The sequence below is a fragment of the Nansenia antarctica genome (genome assembly GCF_963989245.1).
Source record: "Nansenia antarctica genome assembly, chromosome: 14".
NCBI classification, from domain to species: domain Eukaryota; kingdom Metazoa; phylum Chordata; class Actinopteri; order Argentiniformes; family Microstomatidae; genus Nansenia; species Nansenia antarctica.
The window spans coordinates 9,968,952-9,982,912 of NC_137684.1; the positions used below are offsets into that span (position 1 = coordinate 9,968,952).

The window sequence follows — 13,961 nt, forward strand, 5'->3', positions numbered from 1 at the left end:
TAGATGGAGACAATGATGCTTGTAATTGTCAGGGATGGAGCGATAAAGTCTGTGACTTGTTTCCGTCGCTGTCCCTGGTGTTAAAAAGGGCCACGAGGGGAAGGGGCCATACCAACAGCCACTCCCATACAGCACAACACTCCCATACAGTCATACAGTACAACAGAACAGACAGACAAACAGGTCCTTGATGTGGGAAGACAAAGCGCATCAATAGCAACCAACAAGTCAATAAAAACTTCCAAGACGTATATAATTTAGCCTGGAACATACAAGTCCTTCTCCTGTCCTATAACTCTCTATTTGGTTTACAGTGGGATGTTGCTAAACAGCTGTATTCTGATCTTAGCCTTGAAAGCTGCGGTACTGTCAGTTTCTTTGATGCTTAAAGGCAACTTGTTCCATTCCACTGCGCCTGTATATGTGAACAAAACTTCTCCTGTTTTTTTTACTGTGTCTACAGGGGACTAGATTATCGCAGCTTCCTCTAGTGTTGTATGAGTGTGCTATTCTCTCAAAGAGATTATTAAAGTAAGCCGGAGCTCTATTGTTCAGGACCCTGTGGACTGTCACAAGACGCATCTGACTGGCTCTGGCTTCAACTGGCAGCCATTGAAGCTCCATGAATTGGGCCTTTCCAACGTGCGCTTTGTAACGGAAGCCCAACACCACTCTAATTAATTTCTTCTGTGCTGTTTGAAGTTTAGTTTTCAGAGGTTTGTTGAGGTTCCAGTACCATGAGCTGATTGCATAATTAAAATGACACTGAAAGGCATTAGGCTAGGGTTCTAAGACATTTTTGGTTTAAAAACGAGGACTTCCTGGCGATGGGGTCATGCAGGCTTCCCACCAGTATTTAGCGTAGAATTTTGCGTTTTGCTCTCTATCGGTTCATTCTGAGAGAGCTCAGAGTGGGATACATAGATATCTCAAAGTAACACAAAGCTCTGTCTATGAATTTGAGATCGCACCTTTTAACACTCCACCCTCTCTCTCTCTCTCTCTCTGGGACCTCCAGTCGCGGCAGGGAGCAAAGAGAACCTGGGCGTGGCGGCCCGCTGCCTGGCCTGTATAGCTGACGTGCTGGGCTGTCTGGCCGGGGAGGGCAGGGGGGGTCTGAGGAGCGGGCCGGCCGCCAACCCTGCCTGGAGCCACGCCTTCTCTCTGCTGGAGCAGGGGGACCTGCCTGGCGGGGTGCAGACCCTGGCCGCCCAGAGACTCAACTGGCTCAGCAGGTACGACCACCCAGCACACTACCTGGTTACTATGACTACCAGCACACTACCTGGTTACTATGACTACCAGCACACTACCTGGTTACTATGACTACCAGCACACTACCTGACTACCTGAACACTGAATGTGCTTTTTCCGGACCAAAACAGGATTCGTTCATGAAATATTTCTTTCTTTCCCTGATTGCTAATTATTAAACGTAGAGTCGTTACAACCATTAGGAAGCTTTTAGAAAGCTCGAAATGTTACATACTGTACCTTCTTAAGCCTAAATTAGATGTAAATTACTTGCAACAAAAATCCAAAAGTCAAAAGTGGCTGTATTAGAAATGAAGCCGGTCAAGATTATCGTGATGCAGCCTTTGAGTTTGCGACAATGGAAACAGATAATTATTTTGTCATTTACACGAGTCAATAATACATGCAGTATTAGTAGTGTTAGTGTGACCTACTGCGTGGATGTGTTGCTGCCCTCTACAGGACAGACTTGCTAGTGCGTGCGGCGCGACACTACGAGGGGGCTGGGCAGGTGCTGCTACGCCAAGCTGTGATGTCAGCACAGGCGTACGTCTCCATCGGTCGTGGCGAGGTGATGCCCATAGGGGCGTGGCAGGAAGTGGAGTGTCCTGCCAGGTTGGACCTATCAGGTGAGTCGCAGAGGCCTGGTTCACCAGTTCTTATGAACACTAAAACAGCCATGAGGGGTCATTTGACCTCTGTGACTAAAGAAAAATGTTATATCTTTGCACTCTATCAAATTTCAGGACCCTCCTTTCATGACTTTTCCTAGATATGTGCGTTCTACCACCCAGTATCCTTACATTTTCAAAATCACATCAGGATAAGCTAGTATAAAGCTATGTTGCCGTTTTTCTGTGTAGGAAGCAGGCTAATTGAACAGATGGCCAACTAGTGGTCGTTGTGTGTAAGTAGCAGCTTGAGCATTGTAAAGAGGCGGCTCTTTTAGTAGGTAAAAAAGGCACGGCTGTTCTAGTGTTAACACACCACCAGTCACAGCAGTAAGCCTGGAGATATTAGGCCCTCAAAACCCACTACTTCAAGCTCGCCTTCACCAGTTAACCCTCTCCCTCTCCCAGTGGAGCCCCTAGACTTTTGGGGGCCCTAAGCAAACAACATTATGGAGGCCCCTGGTAAGGGTCTTAGGCGGGTGACGATGTGGACATTTTTAAATGTATTTATTTCCCTGACACTAAAATATAATACGGTTTTACGAAGTTCGCGCATATGCGCGCGCTCGTGTGTGTGTAAGTAAAAAAACAGTCTGAAACAAAGGAATTCATTATAAATGTCATAATGTATTAATTAACAGTCACACACACGTCTGAGTATTTGATCAACAAAGGAGCCATGTGTAGTAACATCAAATTGGAGCAATATAAATAATGAAATATCAACTCACAATGGTGCTTATTAGAACTCTTAACACACTTACATTCTGAAACTGCTGGTGTTTTCACATTCTGAAACAGCAACATTAATATGTAATATCAAACAGAGCAAGAACAACAAATAAATAAACAAATCAATCAAAAAATCAATAGCCAATAGTGGTTACGGATATGGATGTCCGCGGTGTTATAGAAATATAATAATATTTATTTATTTTGTTTCTTTTTATTATTACTACTCGATCTTTTCAGTTTGTAAAGCGTCTTTGAGTGTCTAGAAAAGCACTATATAAGTCTAATGTGGGGTGGCTGTGGCGCAGAAGGTAGAGTCGGCGTCTAATGATTGGAAGGTTGGCAGATCGGCGGTTCGAGCCCCGGCTGGCCACATGTCAAAGTGTCCTTGGGCAAGACACTGAACCCCAAATTGCTCCCAATGAGCGGGCCGGCGCCTTGCATGGTAGCTTGCCGCCATTGGTGTGTGAATGTGTGTGTGAATGGGTGAATGAGAGGCTGTTGTAAAGTGCTTTGGATAAAGGCACTATATAAGTGCAGTCCATTTACCATCCATCTGTTAAACGAGAACAGCCATGGAGGGGGCATTTGACCATAATGTATTATTATTATTATTATTATTATTATTACAAGTTCTTATGAACACACCACCAGTCAACAGCAGTAATCTCCCCCCCAGGTGGCTGGAGTGACACGCCCCCCATCGCCTTTGAACACGGCGGCTCCGTGGTCAACGTGGCCGTGAGGGTCGATGGGAGGCGGCCCATCGGCGCCAGGGCTCGGCGCATCAAGGAGCCCCGCCTGCTATTGGTCAGTTCCAGCGGAGGGATGGACTGCGGTGTCGCCATGGAGACCGTTTGTGAAAGGCTGGAGGATCTGAAGGACCACTGTCAGCCGCACGCACCTGGTGAGGCTCTGCTTGCTTCCTCCCTCCATCGAGGTAGGGAGGGAGGGGGGAGGGGGGAGGGGAGGAGAGAGAGGGGAGGGGAGGAGGGAGGGGCTAGGGGAGGAGGGAGGGAGGAGGGAGGGAGAGAGGAGAGGGATGGAGGGAGGAAGCAAGCAGGGGACAGGGGAGGAGGGAGAGAGGAGAGGGATGGAGGGAGGAGTGGTGTGGTAGTACAGTACATGTCGGGTCAGGGGTTTTTCTTATTTGAAAATTGAAATAAAACTTCTGTGAACAGTCAGCAGGGTTCCCACGGGTCCTTGAAATCCTTGAAAGTTTGTGAATTTGAGAGAAAAAAAATCAAGGCCTTAAAAGTTTTTCAAAATAGACATAGGTCATTGAAAGTGCTTGAATTCCTCTCTCTCTCTCTCTCTCTCTATTTTTTTAAAATATATATTCAAAAATGTTTTTCTTAGCTCGTCAACTAGTAAATAAGTCTCTGTATTGCTTAACTTTACACATATTTCACAATATATTGTTTTGCTGTTCTGTGATAGAGAAGGCAAGAGACCATCTAGTGTTCACACATTCAAGCCTCTCTTTTTAATTGTTGTCTGTGAGCGGATAGTTCCTATTATATCAATTCTCATCTAGATGCGTCTCAAACTATGCCGTGTTGGGTCCTTGACTTTGAGGGAATTGAGTCTTGAAAGTCCTTGAAAGGTGCTTGAATTTGATGTTTCAGAAGGTGCGGGAACCCTGGATTATGCAATAACTGCAATAACTAATCTGCAACCCATTGACCTCACTAGATGCTGGGTATTGTCTGGGGATGGCCTGTACTGCAGCCATCTTCACTTGTTTGTTTTTAGATCATTTTGCCTAAACTCTTATCAGGAAATTATGTTCAATTGGATTAAATGTAAAGATTGACTTGGCCATTCAAGAATTGCCGTAGTAACTCCCTAGTTGCAGTTCAAAGTAGTCACAGATGAAATGGTGAAAGCATTTATAATCAAGTTTGTTATCAATAATAAGTTTGTCTTCCGCTCCTTCCTCTCCTCTCCAGTTCCTTAGCCAATCAGGTCAGTAAGCCATCTCCTGCAACAGAATCACTGTATTCAGGCAGGGCCAATGTCAAGTGAGCTCAGCTGATTATATTAGTCTATAGGCCCCACTCCACTGGAAATAATACTTTAAGCTCTTTTGTTATACCTTGATAATGAACTGTATGGACGCACACACACACACACACACACACACACGCACACACACACAAACCCTCACACACTCATGTAGTGTATGGGATGTATTACCTGAGCCTGCTGGCTGGGATTAGTCTGAGTGGAGGCTGGTATTCAGGGCCCAGGCTGCTGCGATTGTGGTGACCGTTAGGTGATCCTTATGGCCCATGTTCACATGCAACAAAGTCAAAACAGGACAGAAGGGGGTTAGAGGTGATTGGTGAAAGAAGAGGAGGTAGAATGCAAAGTCAGAGTAGTGACTTTGGTCCACAAATCAGGAAGCAGATCATGGTAGTTAGGTCAAGGTATAGCCTACACATTTCCCCCCAACCATAACACAGCCTCAGATGTCAGACTATAGACTACTGTAGATTATATCTCTTTCTATTCATTCTTTTTCACTCACCATCCGTTGCCTCTCTTTTGTCAGAGCTTCCTCCCTCGGTTTTTTGTCCATCTTCAATTCTTCTCTCTCTTTCTCCTCTTTCTCTCTCTCATTCATAATGCTCTCCCTTGTCTGCATCTTTTTCAGCTTTTCTTCCAGCAGTCCTCTCTGGTTAGTCAGGGCGTCGCTGTCGCTCCATGTTTTGAGCATATGCTCCTGTTGAGCTCTGTTCAATTTGAGCCTCTCTTGCCAGAGCCTCTCTCCCTTCTCAGCCATCTCCTCTTTCTCCTTCCTCAGAAGTTCCTCCTCTTTCTTGTTCTTCTTGTTTCTTGTTTCTTGTTTCTTGTTCCTCCTCTTTCTTGTTCTCTCTCTCTCCATTTCCTCACTCTCTCTCAAGTTCATCTTGCTCTCCCTCTTCTTTAACTTCTCTCTCTCTTCTTCCAGCAGTCCTCTCTGGTTAGTCAGGGCATCAGTGTCGCTCCATGTTTTGAGCATGTGCTCCTGTTGAGCTCTGTTTAGTTTGAGCCTCTTTTGCCAGAGCCTCTCTCCCTTCTCAGCCATCTCCTCTCTCTCCTTCCTCAGAAGTTCCTCCTCTTTCTTGTTCTTCAAACGCTGCTGTTCGGTTTCCTGTCTCTCTCTTTCCATCCTCTCCATTTCCTCACTCTCTCTCAAGTTCATCTTGCTCTCCCTCTTCTTTAACTTCTCTCTCTCTTCTTCCAGCAGTCCTCTCTGGTTAGTCAGGGCGTCGCTGTCGCTCCATGTTTTGAGTATATGCTCCTGTTGAGCTCTGTTCAGTTTGAGCCTCTCTTGCCAGAGCCTCTCTCCCTTCTCAGCCATCTCCTCTTTCTCCTTCCTCAGAAGTTCCTCCTCTTTCTTGTTCTTCAAACGCTGCTGTTCGGTTTCCTGTCTCTCTCTTTCCATCCTCTCCATTTCCTCACTCTCTCTCAAGTTCATCTTGCTCTCCCTCTTCTTTAACTTCTCTCTCTCTTCTTCCAGCAGTCCTCTCTGGTTAGTCAGCGCATCAGTGTCGCTCCATGTTTTGAGCATGTGCTCCTGTTGAGCTCTGTTTAGTTTGAGCCTCTTTTGCCAGAGCCTCTCTCCCTTCTCAGCCATCTCCTCTCTCTCCTTCCTCAGAAGTTCCTCCTCTTTCTTGTTCTTCAAACGCTGTTGTTGCATTTCCTGTCTCTCTCTTTCCATCACCTCCCTTTCTCTCTCCATCTCCTCACTCCTCCTCTCAACCTCCTCTGCCTTCTTCCAAACGGCCTCCTCCGTTGCCCTCAACTGCTCCCTGTCCTCCAATAAGATGTCTGTCTTCTCTTTCCACCACTCTACCTTTATTTCCATCTGCTGTTGCTTCCTGCTCAACACCATGTTGTCTCTGTTGAGCTGCTTCCTTTCCTCAAAGAGGGCCACCTCCATTCCTTCCATCTCCTCCTCCTTCTTCTCCAAGGCCTCCATAGCACTCCTTATATCCTCCCACTGTCTCTCAATATCTTCTCTCTCTTTGTCCATGTTTGCAAATGAATGTAGAACACTGCACTGCACTGAGCTGAAGTTACTTACTTTAGAATGTTTTACATCCGTTGTCGTGGTAGTGATAAACAGCATCAGAACTTCTATACATTCCAACATTCTAAATGACACAATAAAAGATATAGGCTGCCTTCGTAAATTCGCTCTGGAAATCTGATCAGCACTCATGGAATGCCTCTTGTCCAATCAAATTACTTGGTCCCTTGCCGTTGAACACACTGTGCGCTCCGGCGCTCTCAGAGCGAATTTACGAAATGTTAAATGGACTGACTTATAGCGCCTTTATCCAAAGCGCTTTACAACGGCCTCTCATTCACCCATTCACACACACATTGTCCGCGGTGTCTTGAAAAGTATTAAAAGTTGATAAATCGATTTTGGGAAAATCAAGACCCTTAATAAGTATTAAAAAGTCTTATCACGATTTTATGAGGTCTTGAATTTTGTATGTATTTTTCTGAATTAGACTCTGTCCAAAGAGTTTGTCCTAAAAACTTTTAGTAAAAGTTCGTGAATTTATTAGTTTTATTAAAAAAACTAAGATGAACCGGAAACTTTAACGTAATGCATAACCCCGAGGTTACGTCACATGACGCCCTGAGAGCGAAAGACGAAAACGAATGTCTTTGAATCATTTTGTAGAAACCAAGTGGAAAGTGTAAAAAAAATAACAATGGGAAAGTGTACATTTGCGGAGTCCTGGTTGGATGTGCCAGACTTTAAGCCATGGCTGCCTGCAACCAGTCGCCGGTAACATCAGGGAGGCGTATTGTATATGTAAAAAGAAAATAAGTGTTGCATCGATGGGGATCAACGGGGTTAAGTCGCACATGCATGGCGCTAGCCACAAGGCCGCCGTTGGTCACCGAGAGCGGCAGCTCTCTATTGTAAATGTTTGTGCTACTGCCGTTGCAACACTACCTAAATCTACTGCCGACGTTACACCAGCCGCACCCAATGAAGCTCACGTTACAGCTACGACCGTGGCTACTAACAGGGCAGCCACCTCTGCCTCGTCTTTTGCCGACATCAGGTTGGCTCTGGGCGGCACACAAACACTGCGTGCGGAGATTATATGGTGTCTCGACACAGCGGTGAAACACCACTCACTGAACTCAAACGAAAACATTTCCGATGTTTTCAAGGCAATGTTTCCAGACTCGGACATTGCCAGGACGTTCTCCTGTGGCAAGGACAAAACTGGATATATAATAAGATTCGGGATAGCACCATACTTTAAGCAGCAGCTCATTGACACCATTAACAAGGCTGGCCAGTTTGTGCTGATGTTTGACGAGTCTCTCAACCAGTCAACAAAAACGAAACAGCTCGACGTCCACATTCGGTTTTGGCAGGATGACCGTGTTCAATCACGGTACATTGGCTCTCAATTCCTGGGACACGGAAAAGCTGACGACCTGCTGCATCACATCAAAGTACGTTTATTTACATTTTTCATACTTATACTTATGGACAATCGTGTGGCTAAAGTGTAGATTAATAGATGAGATTGGGATGTGGCAAGTGACTCGACACAGGTTGATGGGATTGGGGAGGAGGAGGCATGGACGGTAGAGAGGGTGGTTGTCTGTCAGTAAGGATAAAAATGTATCCCTAGGGATAAATGTGACACAGAGAGTGGTGTAATAAGGTTACTGTTGGATGTGTGATTTTGATTGATTGATTGTGTGTGTGTGTGTGTGTGTGTGTGTGTGTGTGTGTGTGTGTGTGTGTGTGTGTGTGTGTGTGTGTGGTTATTGTGGGTCCTTTAACTAGCAAATTGTCTTCATTATTCTTGAGGAGTGAAGTTGGGTGACCAGGCTAGCAGTTCAGTTTAGCTTGAATGGCTTGGAAGTAATTTACATATAATGATGAGTGGAAATTAGGCTATAGTTAATATCTTACTGAATGTCTGAATGGCAGTGTATTTCAAGAATAAACATTTAATGAATATTGTCATTAAATACTAATTGCTGTGTCTATTCACAGGAATGTGTTGCAAAACTCAATATGAGGCAGCTTCTATCCATCAGTATGGACGGCCCAAATGTCAACTTGAAGTTGGCAGACCTCCTCCAGAAAGAGCATGCTGAGCTGTATGGTGCTCATCTAGTCAATGTTGGAAGCTGTGGGCTTCACACCATCCACAATGCAGTGAAGGCAGGTTTTACTATGTGGCAGCTGGACAAGCTCCTTCGAGCACTCCATTTCCTTTTCCACAATGTTCCAGCTAGGAGGGAAGACTTCACTGCCTTGACTGGGTCCACCTGCTTTCCGCTACCATTCTGTGGCCACAGGTAGGTTGAGAATACACATTGAGAAAGGGCTTGGCCTGAAATGTCTGTGTTTTTATGTGGCAACAATGAAGTAAAATGACACAATTAAAATTGGAGTGACCTGACATTGTCCATTTTTGCACAGGTGGGTTGAAAATGTCCCTGTGTCAGAGAGGGCAATTCTAGTGTGGCCAATGATCATGATGTACATGGATGCAGTCAAGCAGAAGAAGCTCCCAAACCCCGGTACTGCCTCTTACGACATCATTGAGGCAGCACAAGCGGATCCCCTCATCATCGCCAAGCTCCAGTTCTTCCTGGCGATATCCAGGACCTTCAGGCCCTTCCTGACCAACTATCAAACTGATGAGCCAGTTCTGCCCTTCTTGGCCAAAGATTTGAGTGAGCTGCTGAAGGTAGTCATTACACTAGGGCCTAATTCAACTATGATTAATCTATATTAACTAGTCCATACCCGTGGATTTGTGGTGGTCCACAACTCTGCAAAATAGTGCCCCTCTGCCAATCCATCCTCAATGCCATGTGCAGTTTTACATAGATTGGCCAAGTCACTTGAGATAAAACATTGATGCAAAGAAACACACACACTCACACCAATTATCTGTTTAATGGTAGGCTAGTAGGATAGTTCTGTCACTGATTGCTTGCTATATCCTTTTAAGAGTCTCCTGCGGCGGTTTGTAAAGGGGGAGCTCCTGCAAGACGCCACTCCCCTGAAGCTGACCAAAATTGACGTGGTTGATGAGGCGGACAGGGTATCCTACAAGGATGTTGACATAGGCCTGGGTGCTGAAACTGCCATCAAGGTAATTTTGATACTGCCTATTTTCTTTTCAGGGATGTATGTCTGGATTTGCTCTATCTGTACACCAATCCAACTACAATTTGTACATCTTATTCTGCTGTTTGTATTATTATTATTAATTAATAATAATAATAATAATAGCGGATATGGAGAAACTTTTTTTAGACTATAAAGCTTACCTTCTACATAATTTATAGCCTATGTTTATAGTCTGTTCCTTATTTGTCACGGGCACTTCAGGGCAAGCCAGGAAGCAGGGTAGGTGAGCTTTCTGTGCTCACCTTCAGGAAAGAGTGCATGCAGGGCCTGGTTAACATGGTTAAGAAAGTGCAGGAGAAAAGCCCCCTGAAAATTCCAGTGATCAGGGCCATTGGATGTTTGGATCCCACAAGCATGCACAGAGATGCAGAGTGGTGCCTCGCAAAGATGAAGACAACAGTACAAACAATGCTGCAGGTGTAAGGTGATCAACTTCTCCAGTATCGATTTAATTGAGTCGTCACTTTACAAGCGAGTTCGTTTAATCTCAACGAGACGTCCTTGATATCACTTCTTAAGATGATATGATCCAATCAAATATTAGGCACCACTACTGAACTGTTCATTAAGATAATATTTATTCAAGCACATCAGCAAGCAATATCATTTCCATGGAAAAGTGGTCTCATCTAGTTTCACCTCTGCAGGCCCGTCTCAGCTAGCCGTCAACGAGTTAACTGCAAGAGCTCCACCAGACCAGAGTCCCTCTCACCTCCGTACATAGTCCTTTATACAATTCATTAAACATTTGGGCTGGGTGGTGCCCCCCCCCCCCCTATCTAGTAGTTTTCCACTTGTCCGTACAAAATCCGTTGCAGCTGTTCGTTAGCATGGCCTTCAATTCCTCTCTTGTGTGGGTGCGCGAGAGTGTACTGTGTGTTATCAGCAGTGTCCTGCTAGCGTCTCGTTCCCATGGTGATATCATACTTTGTATGAGCAGAGCATTGTGTCAGTGTCCTTATCAGAATGTCTCGTTATCAGAATGTCTTGTGAAAACACAACTATTGAAGTTACACAGTAATATTAGGATTTGATTTTGTAAGTTAAAGTATAGTATAGAAGAATAGACTTATCATTAATCATTAGTTATGAAAGTATAAAATCAGTACAGAAAAATAGAATATCATAACAGCAGGTATACAATGGTTGTTAGCACATAGGTAAAAAATAAGTAATTTATAGGCAGTTTGAATCATAAAACGTTCTTTTAGTCAGGAGCTTGTCTTCATCTTGTCGCTCAAAAACAGAACCTCTCTTTTGGCTTTGCGTGACCTTCCTATTGTTCTCAACTGACCGCATTCACATATTATTTAAATGAGCACATAGTACATGATTTATCACTTCTAGTGATTTTAATACAAATTCCCAACACAGGACAAGCAGTTGGCAGGAGGCGTCTCAGCTGGTAGGAAAAATATACAGAGAGTAGAAGTGGATAGGTTACTGTAGGCTAAGACCATTTTCTGTGCATTCTTTTGTCAGTGTGAAAGTGTCTAAGCTTTTTTCAAATGCATCCGAATGAAATAATAGTAACACAGAAGATATCTACACTACACTGCTTTCCTTTTAATTACTTTACAGACACTGTGCCGTGTATTTGTCCAATGAAAGATTAACTAAATGACTAGAATTTAATTTAACCTATTAGTAATATTTATTTAATTTCCCCTGTTCCAGGTGATGTGATCGTCCAACAGTTCCAGAGCTTTCTCTCTCTTGAGGCGAGAGATGAGAGATTCCTCTCCTTTCAGCCCCTGAAGGAGCGGCTTGATGTGTTCCTGCACTCAGCACTCAGCCAGTCTTACCCTGAGCTGTCCAAGTTTTCTCAGAGCCTTCTACTTCTGTCCCATGGACAAGCCACGGTAGAAAGAGGATTCTCCATCAACAAGGAGGTTGAAACGTGCAACATCCTTGAAAGGTCGATGGAAGCTTTGAGGTTGATCTGCGACAAGGTCTGTGTCTGTGGGGGTGTTCTCAAGGTACCTCTCACCAAGGAGTTCATGGGTTCAGTAGCCTCTGCAAGGTCAAAGTACAGGATTTACCTGGAAGATGAACGGAGGAAGAAACTGAGTTCTGCACAGGGCCTCAAGAGAAAAGCCGTTCTAGAGGACATAGAAGACCTGAAGAAAAAGAAAAAGGTTCTGACAGAGGTGTGCCACTCCCTCCAAAGAGATGCTGATCAGCTAGCCGAGCAGGCAGAGGGGAAATGTGGATCATTAATGGCCCAGCTGCTCACAAAATCAAACACCCTGAGAAGAAGATGCAAAGAAAAACAGAACACACTGGTCGAAACTGAGAAGCTGCTGGACTCGAAATCAGACGAGCTGAGGCACATGAAGTCATGAAGATCTTTTTTTGGGTTGAGTGGAGCATGTCATGACCAAACCCAAACCTGTCTGAGAACACTGTTGTTGTTCAAATGGTGAATTAGGGAGGGGAGATGAATGAATGAATGAATGAATGAATGAATGAATGAATGGACTTTATTGTCATTGCTACAGTACAGGTACCAAACAACGACATTTAGGAGGGGTGGCTCCCCTGGTGTTAGGAAAGGAAAAAAAAAAAAAACTTTTAGAAAAAGAATAAAATCACAAGAAGGTAAGGAGCTGGTTTACATAAATAAAGGCTATGTACACAATCCACTGTACTATACTGCACAGATAGTCAACTAGGGTTGTCATATTGCACAAAAGTATTTTTTCACGTTATTTAAAGTGTCACAGTTTGCAGGCTTGAAATGTACATGTTTGTGCCTCAGCACTAGCTGCCATACAATCCGTCCAGACTGTCCTGGGCCCAGAACTTAGGCCTTTGCTGTGTTCAGGGCCTTGACGGCCCTGTGGTAGAAGCAGTTCTTCAGTCTGTTTGTCTTAGCGGCCGGGGTCCTGTACCTCCTTTTCGAGGGCAGCCTGATAAAGTGTACGTGCCCAGGGTGGGTCGGGTCCCTGGAGATCTTGGAGGCCTTCCTGAGACAGCGTGTGTTGTACAGCTCTTCCAGAGAGGGGAGGGGGGTGCCGGTGATCTTCTGTGCTGTTCTCACAACTCTCTGTAGCGCATTTCTCTCCGCTGTTGTGCAGCTGTAGAACCAGTTGCAGATGCCGTAGGTGAGGATGCTCTCCACTGCGCCGCGGTAGAAGGCCACCAGTATCTCCTGCTTGTTGTGTTCTTTCCTGAGGCATCTCAGGGTGTATAGCCGCTGTTGTGCCCTCTTGATGGTGCCTTTTGGACGCCTAGATGGTGCCTTTTGGGTGCCTAGATGGTCCTAGGACGTGTGTCTCCCTTGGTGGGATGAGTCACATTACGTCTTGTTTCTTAAATCCCTTTTTGTTTAACTAAGAGTTATTGGGATGTTATATGGACAGGATATGTTCTTTATCCTACATTAGGTCTACTGTATTGAAACATATGTGTATGCATGTTGGTGAGAGTATGCTGCCCTAACTGAATGTGTGCGTGCGTGCGTGTGTGCGTGTATATCTGTCTGTTTGTGTGTACGTGTATGTGTGGTGTGTGTGTACATATGCATCTGTGTGTGTCTGTATATCTGTGTGTGTGTGTGTACGTATGCATCTGTGTGTGTCTGTATATCTGTGTGTGTGTGTGTGTGTGTGTGTGTGTGTGTGTGTGTGTGTGCATGTATGTTTTTAATAAACCTTGCCTTTGGTTTAATTTTTCCCAGCCTATTTGAATTCTGTTATATGATAGTGGTCTAGTCTATTGCAAACTAAAACTGTTAAGTTAAAGGTGTCACTGATTACTCTGTTATATGATAGTGGTCTAGTCTATTGCAAACTAAAACTGTTAAGTTAAAGGTGTCACCGGTTACAGCTCGAAGTGGCGGTGAGGTCTGGAAAAAGTCTTAGAAAGGTATTGAAATGAACCTCAAGATTCCTGTATATACCCTGTTCACACACCAATGGCGGCAAGCTACCATGCAAGGCGCCGGCCTGCTCATAGAGAGCAATTTGGGGTTCAATGTCTTGCCCAAGAACACTTCGACATGTGGCCAGCTGGGGCTCCAACCGCCGATCTGCCAACCTTGCGATCATTAGACGGCAGCTCTACCTCCTGCGCCACTCTACCTCCTGCACCACAGCCACCTCACGAACACAGCC

The 13,961-nt window shown here is 44.8% G+C and overlaps 1 protein-coding gene across 1 annotated transcript in view; it reads left to right on the forward strand.

The window, feature by feature from the left end:
• The window catches only part of LOC308169819 (L-fucose kinase-like), a gene marked incomplete at both ends in the record, with an annotated part of 42,161 nt that overhangs the window by 19,448 nt on the left and 8,752 nt on the right, over window positions 1-13,961 (forward strand). The window contains 3 exons of the mRNA XM_080544562.1: window positions 1,019-1,235; window positions 1,717-1,883; window positions 3,337-3,564. Of these exons, the coding sequence (XP_080400688.1) occupies window positions 1,019-1,235; window positions 1,717-1,883; window positions 3,337-3,564 (612 nt within the window). The remainder of the gene's footprint in view (window positions 1-1,018; window positions 1,236-1,716; window positions 1,884-3,336; window positions 3,565-13,961) is intronic.